At 43.5% G+C, this 13169-nt stretch overlaps 1 protein-coding gene across 1 annotated transcript in view; it reads right to left on the bottom strand.

Annotated features, from left to right (window-relative positions):
* The window catches only part of LOC112222240 (plexin-D1-like), a 118275-nt gene that overhangs the window by 94698 nt on the left and 10408 nt on the right, over window positions 1-13169 (bottom strand). The window contains exons 4-7 of the mRNA XM_042304015.1: window positions 11011-11111; window positions 4573-4702; window positions 1893-2070; window positions 1675-1783 (exon numbers count right to left, since the gene is read on the bottom strand). Coding sequence (XP_042159949.1) covers window positions 1675-1783; window positions 1893-2070; window positions 4573-4702; window positions 11011-11111 — 518 coding nt within the window. The remainder of the gene's footprint in view (window positions 1-1674; window positions 1784-1892; window positions 2071-4572; window positions 4703-11010; window positions 11112-13169) is intronic.

Raw genomic sequence — 13169 nt, forward strand, 5'->3', positions numbered from 1 at the left:
CACCGATACTGGTTTCTATAGCTCTGCCGCACATTCTGATTGTTGCTCTATGTGCGATGAGAATGCCATTGAGACTATAGATTACATTTGGCGAAATTTGAGTGATGCTAGGGACTTGGCAGAGAACTCTGCTCAAGGACGGGGCTGTTTGAGTGCCTCAAATCTCACACTTATGATCCAGCTATGCTTACAACAATAATTTGTATATGTAGGTAGGGGAAAAGTGAGACTTTTTGACCTGTTTAAAGGTCTTGCTCACAGGTCTTGGCTACAGCGAGCGTGATCACACAGTTGTCCAGAACAGCTGATGCTTTCATGCATGCTTCTTGCCTCGAAGTGAGCATAGAAGGTATTTAGCCCATCTGGTAGGCTCACGTCACTGGGCAGCTCGCGGCTGGGTTTCCCTTTGTAGTACGTAATAGTTTACAAGTCCTGCCACATCCAATACTTTTTGTATTGACACTTTGCCTGTTTGATGGTTCGTCTGAGGGCATAGCGGGATTTATTACAAGTGGCGGATTAGTGTCCCGCTCCTTGAAAACGGCAGCTCTAACCTGTAATCCACGGCTTATGGTTGGGATATGTACGTACAGTCCTTGTGGGACGACGTAATTCATGCACTTATTGATGAAGCAGGTGACTGAGGTGGTATACTCCTCAATGCCTCATTCGATGAATCCCGGAACATATTCCAGTCTGTGCTAGCAAAACAATCCTGTAGCATAGCATCCGTGCCATCTGACCACTTCCATATTGAGCGAGTCACTGGTATTTTTTGCTTTAGTTTTTGCTTGTAAGCAGGAATCAGGAGGATATAATTATGGTCAGAGTTTCCAAATGGAGGGCAAGGGATAGCTTTGTATGCGTCTCTGTGTGTGGAGTAAAGGTGGTCTAGAGTTTTTTTCCTCTTGTTGCATATGTGATATGCTGGTAGAAATGAGGTAAAACAGATTTAAGTTTGTCTGCATTAAAGTCCCTGGCTACTAGGAGCACCGCTTCTGGATGAGCATTTTCTTGTTTGCTTATGGCCTTATACAGCTCACTGAGTACAGTCTTAGTGCCAGCGTCGGTTTGTGAGGGTAAATTTATGGCTACGAAAAATATAGATGAAAACTCTCTTGGTAGATAGTGTGGTTTACAGCATATCATGAGGTACCTCTACAGTACCTCAGGCGGGCAATAGCTCGAGACTACCTTAATATTAGACATTGCGCACCAGCTGTTATTGACAAACAGACACACACCCCCACTCCTCGTCTTACCGGACGTAGCTGTTCTGTCCTGCCGATGCACGGAAAACCTAGCCAACTGTATATTATCTGTGTCGCCATTCATCCACAACTCGGTGAAGCATAAGATATTACAGTTTTTATTGTCCCGTTGGTAGGATAGTCTTGAACGGAGCTCATCCAGTTTATTCCACAGTGATTGCACGTTGGCTAATGGAATGGATGGTAGAGGCGGGTTACCCACTCGCCAATGAATTCTCACAAGGCACCCTGTATTTCCTTCTTTTCTTCATGCGAGTGACAGGGCTTTGGGCCTTGTGTGTGTGTGTTCATTGTAACTGGGTTTAACTTAGGAAGGTTTGGTAAGTGTTAGTGGATAACACAGTGAGATGGTGGAACAAATCTAAAAGAAACCCAGGATGACTCATAGATTTGAAACACTCACGCAATCTTGGGGTTTATCGCTCCTGTCCTCTCGCAATCATAGATGAGGAAGGTCCCAGAAACCACAGACGTGCCATTCACCTTAATCGCCACAGGAACCATCAGGTGATCTGTCACAACAACATATAACATGGAGACATATTCGGCATATCTCAGGATCAGGGGTGATGTCACTGGATGAAATCCAACTAGGGTTCTACCAGTACATGTAACCCTTACCTCTGCCAGGGGGGATGTGGGGATACCTCTCCCGGGGCAGGAGGGGGCAGGTCTGAATCTGGGCGGGGCCGTAGTCCAGGTGCACAGTGGCAACGGTGGCAACGCCCAATCCGTAGTCACATTCTACCCGGGAACCAACCAGGTCAGGGACACTACCGTTTATCAGAATCCCCACATCCTGTTGGAGAGAAGGAAGGGTGAGGGGGATGAAGGGAAGGAGAGAGGGGACGAGAGAGAGAAAACATTGTCTCCAAATGACAGATGGCACAATAAACTTGCATCCAAATATACTGTTACGTGAGAAGAGACATGAGAGACATAACACTGGGGAACAACACAGTGTCATATAGCAGGACTGCATTGCCCGTAAATCTCACTGATCTATTTCAATATGTGCGAGAAAAACAGAGGGGGAAGAGGGGGACAAGAGGTGGAAGAGGGGGAGAAGAGGTAGAATAGGGGGAAGAGGGGGAGAAGGGGATAGAGATGGAGAGGAAGATGACATAGCTATAGATACAGTAGTTGGAGAGGCCACTGACGTTATGGTAACATGCTACACTGAACTGCACTCTATTGTCTTTGGAATTGATCTCTTCCTGGCTGTGGCTCTTACTTCCTCTTTCCTGCCTGCTGTTTCCTGTTTGGAGAGACGGCAGGGGGCCTAGCTCTTGTGGCCCTGAGTGATGACTGTGAATTGGACAACTGCTGGACCTATTACAGCCTACCTGACTTACATACCCAACACAGTGCTGTGTGTGAGCCTGATAATGTACCTAGTGTACGTACAACTGAGAAGAATGATAACTTCACAACTCAATACTATAATAATAATGATTTTACACTACTGCTACTCTCCGTTCATCATATATGCATAGTTACTTTAAAACTTCTGGAGAGATCCGTTAGATCCATCTAACGGGATCGATATGACAACAGCCAGTGAAAGTGCAGGGCGCCAAATTCAAAACAACAGAAATCTCATAATTAAAATTCCTCAAACATACAAGTATTTTACACCATTTTAAAGATAAACGTGTTGTTAATTCCACCACAGTGTCCGATTTCAAAGAGGCTTTACGAAGAAAGCACACCAAACGATTATGTTAGGTCAGTATCTAGTCACAGAAAAACACAGCCATTTTTCCAGCCAAAGAGAGTCACAAAAAGCAGAAATAGAGGTCAAATTAATCACTAACCTTTGATGATCTTCATCAGATGACACTCATAGGACTTCAAGTTACACAATACATGTATGTTTTGTTTGATAAAGTTCATATTTATATCCAAAAATCTCAGTTTACATTGGCGCGTTACGTTCAGTAATGTTTTGCTTCCAAAACATCCTGTGATTTTGCAGAGATCCACATCAATTTACAGAAATACTCATCATAAATGTTGATGAAAATACAAGTGTTATGCGGGGAACTTTAGATAAACTTCTCCTTAATGCAACCGCAGTGTCAGATTTCAAAAAAGCTTTACCGAAAAATCACACTATGCAATAATCTGAGTATGGCGCTCAGACACAAAAACAAGCCATACAGATATCCGCCATTTTGTGGAGTCAGTAAAAGTCAGAAATAGCGTTATAAATATTCACTTACCTTTGATGATCTTCATCAGAATGCACTCCCAGGAATCCATAAAGTCCATAATTTATGTCCAAATACCTCCTTTTTGTTCGCGCCTTGAGTTCACAAATCCAAATTCACAACGCGCAGGTCAGACGAAAAGTAAAAAAAGTCCATTACAGTTCATAGAAAAATGTCAAACGATGTATAGAATCAATCTTTAGGATGTTTTTAACATAAATCTTCAATAATGTTTCAACCGGAGAATTCCTTTGTCTTTAGAAATGCAATGGAACGCAGCTACCTCTCACGGGAGCGAATGAGCTCATGAATGAGCTCATGGCACTCTGCCAGACCTGTTACTCAATCAGCTCTCATTCCCCCCTCCATCACAGTAGAAGCATCAAACAACATTCTAAAGACTGTTGACATCTAGTGGAAGCCTTAGAAAGTGCAATCGGACCAAATTTATACTGTATCTTGGATAGGCAAAGAGTTGAAAAACTACAAACCTCGGATTTCCCACTTCCTGGTTGGATTCTTTCTCGTTTTTTTGCCTGCCATATGAGTTCTGTTATACTCACAGACATCATTCAAACTGTTTTAGAAACTTCAGAGTGTTTTCTATCCAAATCTACTAATAATATGCATATCTTAGCTTCTGGACCTGAGTTGTAGGCAGTTTACTCTGGGCACCTTACTCATCCAAGCTACTCAATACTGCCGCACAGCCATAAGAAGTTTTAACCATACCTACATACTACCTCAATAAGCCTGACAAACCGGTATCTGTATATAGCCTTGCTACTGTAATTTTCAAATGTCTTTTTACTGTTGTTTTATTTCTTTACTTACCCACCCACACACCCACACCCACACACACACACACACACACACACACACACACACACACACACACACACACACACACACACACTTTTCGCACTATTGGTTAGAGCCTTTAAGTAAGCATTTCACTGTAAGGTGCTGTTGTATTTGGCACATGATTTGACTTGAAACTTCACAATATTTGCTAAAGTTTCTGTTTGAACTGATAAACGTACTGATGTAGGACATAGGAAAACCAGTTATTATGTAATGTCTGGTACCTTGATGTCAGCGGAGAGGCTGATCTCTTGGGGGGTGAGGGTCATGGAGGGGCACTGCTGGGGACCCTCACCCATTCCGATCCAGGAGCGCACCATCAGCCCCCCGGAACACTCCCTCTGGATGGAACACCTGCACACAGGGCATATAGTGAGCACATTGGTAAAGAATTATGAATTGAAGCCAACTTCCCTGAACATTTATGTTTATAATCTCCCTATGGGAAGAAAGACAGTGAGATATCGTATAGTGAAAGCCATTCATAGCCAGACTACAGTCTAGCAGTACTTCTCAAATGAGCTCCTCTGTGGACATAATAACAATAAAGCTCCACATTGCAAACGTTGTTTACTCAGTTTTCCCACTTCATCTGCTCTCCAGTCAGTGTTCTGGTCTGTTGCACACAGAGTATCAGATTCTCATCATCTCATTGTGTCACATGACAGTTCTGGACTATCAGTCAGTTCAGCACACACAACACACATACTCATGTTCCCATGACAACCTGCCCCCCCAGCACCCAGATCAGGGGCCAGTTGATCTAATTAAGAAGCTACCAGGCCAAGTCTTTATTTATTCATATGTGTGTGTGTACTTCTGTGTCTATCTGTGCGTATGAGAGACAGACTGTGAGAAAGTGGGAGCGATCAGGCAAGGTAGGCTCATATTATGACTACTGTTTGACTAATAACAAGGACAGCTAGTACTCCTGCAGTGCAGAATAGAGCAGAGCAAGAACACAACAAACTTAAAGTATAGATAAAGTGGACTAGAGCAACCACAGACAATAAAACAGCAGTTTGAAGTGATAATCACCATGTAATGACTTTAGCACCCATACTTTCCTTTGACACTTTAACAAGTATGTTCTAAAATAGGTATGCGCAAACGAGTGAGTGTGCAGACGTGTGGATGCATGTAAATGTGCCTGTTTGTGTGTATGTTTGCGTGTGTGTGTGTTTCACTGCATGCGTGAGTGAATGTCCAGATTTCAGTCCCCTACTGTCGCTGAGGGACCAGGATGAGCCATGAGGTTAGCAGCTCTTCTAGGAATAGAATAGAATGTATCTGCAATCCCACATAAAACCCCTTACATACCCACAAACACAAAGAAGTACATTTATATGTATACACACATCCGCCCTCTTGCTCACGCACACTTATTTTACACACATGTACAGTATGTACACTGACAAGCTATGATGCTGACCAGGAAAGTCAGACAGTAACTAAGTGACCAGTGAGTTGTTTCCCTCTGTCGAAACCAGTGAGGCATCAGAATGGACTTTTCTTACTTCCCTTCCTTAAGAGGAAACCTTCATGCCCGGGGCTGCTCAGGAAAAGTGTGGTATATATTACTGTTTGAAATTGATTCTAAAATCCATTCACAACTTCTCTGTCAACTCTAACACACTCATATACTGATACATAAACAACTCCTTCCCTCCCTCTCTCAAACACACACACACACACACACACACTAGCAGCAGTATTACTCATCACCTGTCAAAAGCATGCAGGTTTTAAAAGATAACACACAGCTCCTTAAGAAAAACAGAGTTAACAAAACCTGCTAAAATATGAGTTGAGAGGAGAAGCTCATTCCTCACTAGATATGTCTGGGAGGTGATAAGGAAGATGCGTGTTGATGAGAAGAATATTAAACATCTTAAAACATAGATCTCTCTCACACCCACACACAGACAGATATACAGAGAGACCCATGCTGAGACAGATATACAGAGAGATCCACACACAGACAGATATACAGAGAGACCCACACACAGACAGATATACAGAGAGACCCACCCACAGACAGATATAAAAAGAGACCCATACACAGACAGATATACAGAGAGACCCATACACACAGATATACAGAGACCCACAAATAGACAGATATACAGAGAGACCCAAACATAGACAGATATACAGAGAGATCCACACACAGACAGATATACAGAGAGACCCATACAGACAGACAGATACAGAAAGACCCACACACAGACAGATATACAGAGAGACCCACACACAGACATATACAGTGGGGCAAAAAAGTATTTAGTCAGCCACCAATTTTGCAAGTTCTCCCACTTAAAAAGATGAGAGAGGCCTGTAATTTTCATCATAGGTACACTTCAACTATAACAGACAAAATGAGAATTTTTTTTCCAGAAAATCACATTGTAGGATTTTTAATGAATTTATTTGCAAATTATGGTGGAAAATAAGTATTTGGTCAATAACAAAAGTTTATCTCAATACTTTGTTATATACCCTTTGTTGGCAATGACAGAGGTCAAATGTTTTCTGTAAGTCTTCACAAGGTTTTCACACACTGTTGCTGGTATTTTGGCCCATTCCTCCATGCAGATCTCCTCTAGAGCAGTGATGTTTTGGGGCTGTTGCTGGGCAACACGGACTATCAACTCCCTCCAAAGATTTTCTATGGGGTTGAGATCTGGAGACTGGCTAGGCCACTCCATGACCTTGAAATGCTTCTTACGAAGCCACTCCTTCGTTGCCCAGGCGGTGTGTTTGGGATCATTGTCATGCTGAAATACCCAGCCACGTTTCATCTTCAATGCCCTTGCTGATGGAAGGAGGTTTTCACTCAAAATCTCTCGATACATGGCCTCATTCATTCTTTCCTTTACACGGATCAGTCGTCCTGGTCCCTTTGCAGAAAAACAGCCCCAAAGCATGATGTTTCCACCCCATGCTTCACAGTAGGTATGGTGTTCTTTGGATGCAACTCAGCATTCTTTGTTCTCCAAACACGACGAGTTGAGTTTTTACCAAAAAGTTATATTTTGCTTTCATCTGACCATATGACATTCTCCCAATCTTCTTCTGGATCATCCAAATGCTCTCTAGCAAACTTCAGACGGGCCTGGACATGTACTGTCTTAAGCAGGACGACACGTCTGGCACTGCAGGATTTGAGTCCCTGGCGGCGTAGTGTGTTACTGATGGTAGGCTTTGTTACTTTGGTCCCAGCTCTCTGCAGGTCATTCACTAGGACCCCCGTGTGGTTCTGGGATTTTTGCTCACCGTTCTTGTGATCATTTTGACCCCACGGGGTGAGATCTTGCGTGGAGCCCCAGATCGAGGGAGATTATCAGTGGTCTTGTATGTCTTCCATTTCCTAATAATTGCTCCCACAGTTGATTTCTTCAAACCAAGCTGCTTACCTATTGCAGTTTCAGTCTTCCCAGCCTGGTGCAGGTCTACAATTTTGTTTCTGGTGTCCTTTGACAGCTCTTTGGTCTTGGCCATAGTGGAGTTTGGAGTGTGACTGTTTGAGGTTGTGGACAGGTGTCTTTTATACTGATAACAAGTTCAAACAGGAGCCATTAATACAGGTAACGAGTGGAGGACAGAGGAGCCTCTTAAAGAAGACGTTACAGGTCTGTGAGAGCCAGAAATCTTGCTTGTTTGTAGGTGACCAAATACTTATTTTCCACCATAACTTGCAAATAAATTCATTACAAATCCTACAATGTGATTATCTGGATTTTTTTTCTCATTTTGTCTGTCATAGTTGAAGTGTACCTATGATGAAAATTACAGGCCTCTCTCATCTTTTTAAGTGGGAGAACTTGCACAATTGGTGGCTGAATAAATAATTTTTTGCCCCACTGTATACAGAGACCCACAGACAGACAGATATACAGAGAGCCCCACACATAGACAGATATACAGAGAGACCCACACACAGACAGATATAGAGAGACCCATACACAGACAGACAGATAAAGACATACACGGAGACAGAGAGATACAGACACGATCACAGACAGACAGCTATGAACACACTCACAGACAACACACCCTAAAAATACAATAAATATACTGTCAAATACACAGATACAGACACTAATACACACATGCACACATACAGTACCAGTCAACGGTTTGGGCACACCTACTCATTCAAGCTTTTTTCTTTATTTTTACTATTTTCTACATTGTAGAATAATAGTGAAGACATCAAAACTATGAAATAACACAAATGGAATCATGTAGTAAGCAAAAAAGTGTTACAAAAATCAAAATATATTTTATATTTGAGATTCTTCAAAGTAGCCACCCCTTGCACACTCTTGGCATTCTCTCAACCAGCTTCATGAGGTAGTCACCTGGAATGCATTTCAATTAACAGGAGTGCCTTGTTAAAAGTTAATTTATTGAATTTCTTTCCTTCTTAATACATTTGAACCAATCAGTAGGGTAGGGGTGGTATACAGAAGATAGCCCTATTTGGTAAAAGACCAAGTTCATATTATGGGAAGAACAGCTCAAAAAAGCAAAGAGAAACAACAGTTAATCATTACTTTAAGACATGAAGTTCAGTCAAACTGGAACATTTCAAGAACTTTTAACGTTTCTTCAAGTGGGACCACAGAGTAAAGGAAAAGCAGCCAACAAGTGCTCAGCATGTGTGGGATCTCCTTCAAGACGGTTGGAAAAGCATTCCAGGTGACTACCTCATGAAGTGTGCAAATCTGTCAGCAATGCAAATGGTGGCTACTTTGAAGAATGTCAAATATAAAATATATTTTGATTTGTTTAACAGTTTTTTGGTTACTACATGATTCCATATGTGTTACTTCATGGTTTTGATGTCTTCACTATTATTCCATAATGTAGAAAATAGTAAAAATAAAGAAAAACCCTTGAATGAGTAGGTGTGTCCAAACTTTTGACTGGTACTGTACATTTAAACACACTCACAGAGACACAGAGAAGACAAAACACACGCTCACAGAGACACACAGGACACAAAACAACACTCACAGAGACACACAGGAGACAAAACACAACACTGACAGAGACACACAGGAGACAAAACACACACTCACAGAGACACACAGGGGATAAAAAACAACACTCACAGAGACACACAGGAAACAAAACACAACACTCACAGAGACACACAGGAGACACAACACACACACTGACAGGCAGAATAACACATATGCCTTCTATAACACATACACATACAGAGAGATACAAAGGCATAGAGACAGTCCTGACACACACGCGCATGCACGCACGCACGCACACACACACACACACACACACACACACACACACACACACACGGGCAGATTCTCCAATGATGAGATAATCCTTCAGCACCCATTATGTTTGAGTGTGAGTGTCAGAGAGGTGACAGAGAGGACCCATCCACCCACAGACACCAACCCCTGATGCCCTGATAACAGCCCCATTTGCTCGAGCCCTACCACCAGTAGCAGCCCAGGGTGACCTCCCAAACACACCACCATACACACGCTGATGACATCAGTGCTCCAGACTCACACACACACGTCACACTGATATGCGCATAAATACACACTTGACATTTTCTTCTCAAAGGAGCCAGTGTGCGCTTTCCCTCCCACCACCATCATCACAATCAACACGCCTTTGTAGAGGTAGAGTGAGAGAGGCAGAGAGAGAGAGGGAGAGAGAGAGAGAGAGAGGGAGAGGGGGGAGAGAGAGAGAGAGCGAGAGAGGGAGGGAGAGATAGAGATAGATAGAGAGAGCAAAGAGAGGAGAAGAGAACACAAAGAGAGAAGGATGACCAGATTAAAGAGAGACATGAGAATAAGAGTGTAGAAGAAAACATTAACTAACAGTTACCAAATAAAAAAGTAATAACAGACAGGGAGAAAGGGATAAATATAAGATAAATAAAGAGAGGCGAGAGGGAGATGAGAGATGGACAGATGCGGTTAGTCTGTCTCTGTGTTGTTGTCTCTCTGCTCAGTCCTCAAATCTCTCCTCAGTCCTCAAACAGTCCTCTCTTTCTCTCTCTCATTCCCGGTCTCTCTCTAGTCCCCAGTTTCTCTCTCTCCCTCATACCCATTCTCTCCCGCTCTCGGTGCTCCCTGGCCATGTCAGCCCAGCACATAACTAACCCCCTTTCTCATCTGTTGATCTGCTTTTATACCCAGCCATAACCAACATAGCCCTCAGGGGAGAGAGAGAGAGAGAGAGAGAGAGAGAGAGAGAGAGAGAGAGAGAGAGAGAGAGAGAGAGAGAGAGAGAGAGAGAGAGAGAGAGAGAGAGAGAGAGAGACCCACATCACTGACAGAGGCATATTTATCATAGTATACTCTCACTCCTTTCACAGCAATTACCTTAAAACTTTACACGGGTGGCCGTGGCCCTAACAAAGGTTCACCATGAATCTGGTCACTAGCTAGCACAACCACAAAGTCATCATATCATCATTTTAAACCTAACCCTAACCTTAAAACTAACCTTAACCACACTGCTAACCCTAATGCCTAACCCTAACCTTAAAGTAAGACAAAAAAGTTTTCATGAATTTTGACTTTGCAGCTGGCCCATCTAGCGGAAATCCCTCAGAAATCCCTCAGTTCTGCCTCCAGGGCAAGATTCAGATTCACAATAAATGTAAATACCTGCTCTCGAGCGTGCACCAGCCACAGTGGGCGTCACCGGCACCCAAACAGTCACTGCAGGATCTGTACTGGCCACATGCTGCTACCTTCACCCTCAGGAGCTGTGGACAGAACCATACATACATACACTCAACAAACCATACATAAAACACTGAGCATAACAAACATTAAGAACACCTTCCTAATATTGAGTTGTACGGGGCATTGGCTCTACAAGTTGTTGGCCCATGTGCACTCCAATGCTTCCCGCAGTTGTGTCAGTGTTGGCTGCATGTCCTTTGGGTGGTGGACCAATCTTGATACGCTCGGGAAACTGCTGAGTGTGAAAAACCGAGCAGTGTTGCAGTTCCTGCTGCAGAAACACTCCTTTGCTGCAGCCACTCCTCTGCTGCAGCCACTCCTCTGCTGCAGCCACTCCTCTGCTGCAGCCACTCCTCTGCTGCAGCCACTCCTCTGCTGCAGTCACTCCTCTGCTGCAGCCACTCCTCTGCTGCAGCCACTCCTCTGCTGCAGTCACTCCTCTGCTGCAGTCACTCCTTTTCTGCAGCCACTCCTCTGCTGCAGCCACTCCTCTGCTGCAGCCACTCCTCTGCTGCAGCCACTCCTCTGCTGCAGCCACTCCTCTGCTGCAGCCACTCCTCTGCTGCAGCCACTCCTCTGCTGCAGTCACTCCTCTGCTGCAGCCACTCCTCTGCTGCAGTCACTCCTTTTCTGCAGCCACTCCTCTGCTGCAGCCACTCCTCTGCTGCAGCCACTCCTCTGCTGCAGCCACTCCTCTGCTGCAGCCACTCCTCTGCTGCAGCCACTCCTCTGCTGCAGCCACTCCTCTGCTGCAGCCACTCTCCCACATGCAGTGTGCACGGTTGACTCATAACCTATATCTGTTATTTCACATACTACACCATTTGCCAAGGTGGCAACACATCCTTATAAAACGCCAGACAAAGCTATGCATAGTTGCTAATCTATAATTTTTTGGTTTGTCAAACCTCCTGCTATCTCCTCTCTAAAGTGTTGTCTCACTAAAAAGATGGGAACTGATTTATCTGAGGATCTGATATAACAGAATTGTAATAACTGTTAAATAATATATTTTATTTAAAAAAATATGACCACACATTACGCACAACCAGGAAAATGCAAAAAGAAACAAATGTCATACGTCCAGTGGCGATCCGTCATTCAGGGCAGGTAGGGCAGAGCCCGTTTTGCATGTTATTTTGGCATTAGTATGTGTCACATCTCAGTTTGCAAACAATGGTCTCTTTTTTGCATTCTTGAGTAAGGCAGCTCCAAAATGCAGGTGTTTCAGCCTAGCTCAGTGCTTTCTGTGGTGGTGAAGCAGCCATACAGAGCGTAGGAGTTGGTAATGTTGTTTAGTTGCGCCGTGATTGGCTCAGTGTTCCGTCACTCATGGGGACACTACGTCACCGCAAAATCTACAGGGAGAGCTCGTAAATTTAAGCCCCTTGGGTGCTGCCATAGTTACATTAGAAGTGCCCATCCAAGAAGGCTCAAGGTCATTGGCCACAGATAAAATTACGTCAAATCACGTTATATCTATTGAGATTTGATTGGACTGATCATATCAACATCATACTTTCAAAATCATAGCTAGCAAGCTAGACAAGCTGTCATCATCATGAATCAAGTCGACAATCTACTGGCAAATCCTTTTTAAACCTTATGAAACCATATGAATATAAATAATGAAGAGAAATTATAGATAAAAAATATCGGTGCTCATCAGCCATTGGACATAAACATTACACAACAAGTTGGAAATCGCAAATTCAACAATGGGTGGTTTGGAAGGAATCAGTGGCTAACTGCAAGCATTGTAAAGCAATCACTAGCCTGCTATTCAGCGGAGTGGGTGTGTAGTCCAAGTCTGGGTTTAAGGGTCTCTTTTCCAAACTTAAAAGCATAAACATCCAACATTGGCACTGCTGTCAATCCATCAATACTTCTGCCGCATTAAAAACAACTGGAAACTCTGAACTGGGAAATCTCAGACTTCAGTGAGTTCAAGACAACTGGGATCTCAGAAAAAAACTAGCTTGTTTTGAACAATCATCCAAGTTGGGAACTTGGGCCTCTTTCTAGAGCTCCGGCCTGAAGATCATGATTCGACCTTGTTTTTTTCAGAGTTCCCAGTT

Source organism: Oncorhynchus tshawytscha, linkage group LG22, assembly GCF_018296145.1.
Source record: "Oncorhynchus tshawytscha isolate Ot180627B linkage group LG22, Otsh_v2.0, whole genome shotgun sequence".
NCBI classification, from domain to species: Eukaryota; Metazoa; Chordata; class Actinopteri; order Salmoniformes; family Salmonidae; genus Oncorhynchus; species Oncorhynchus tshawytscha.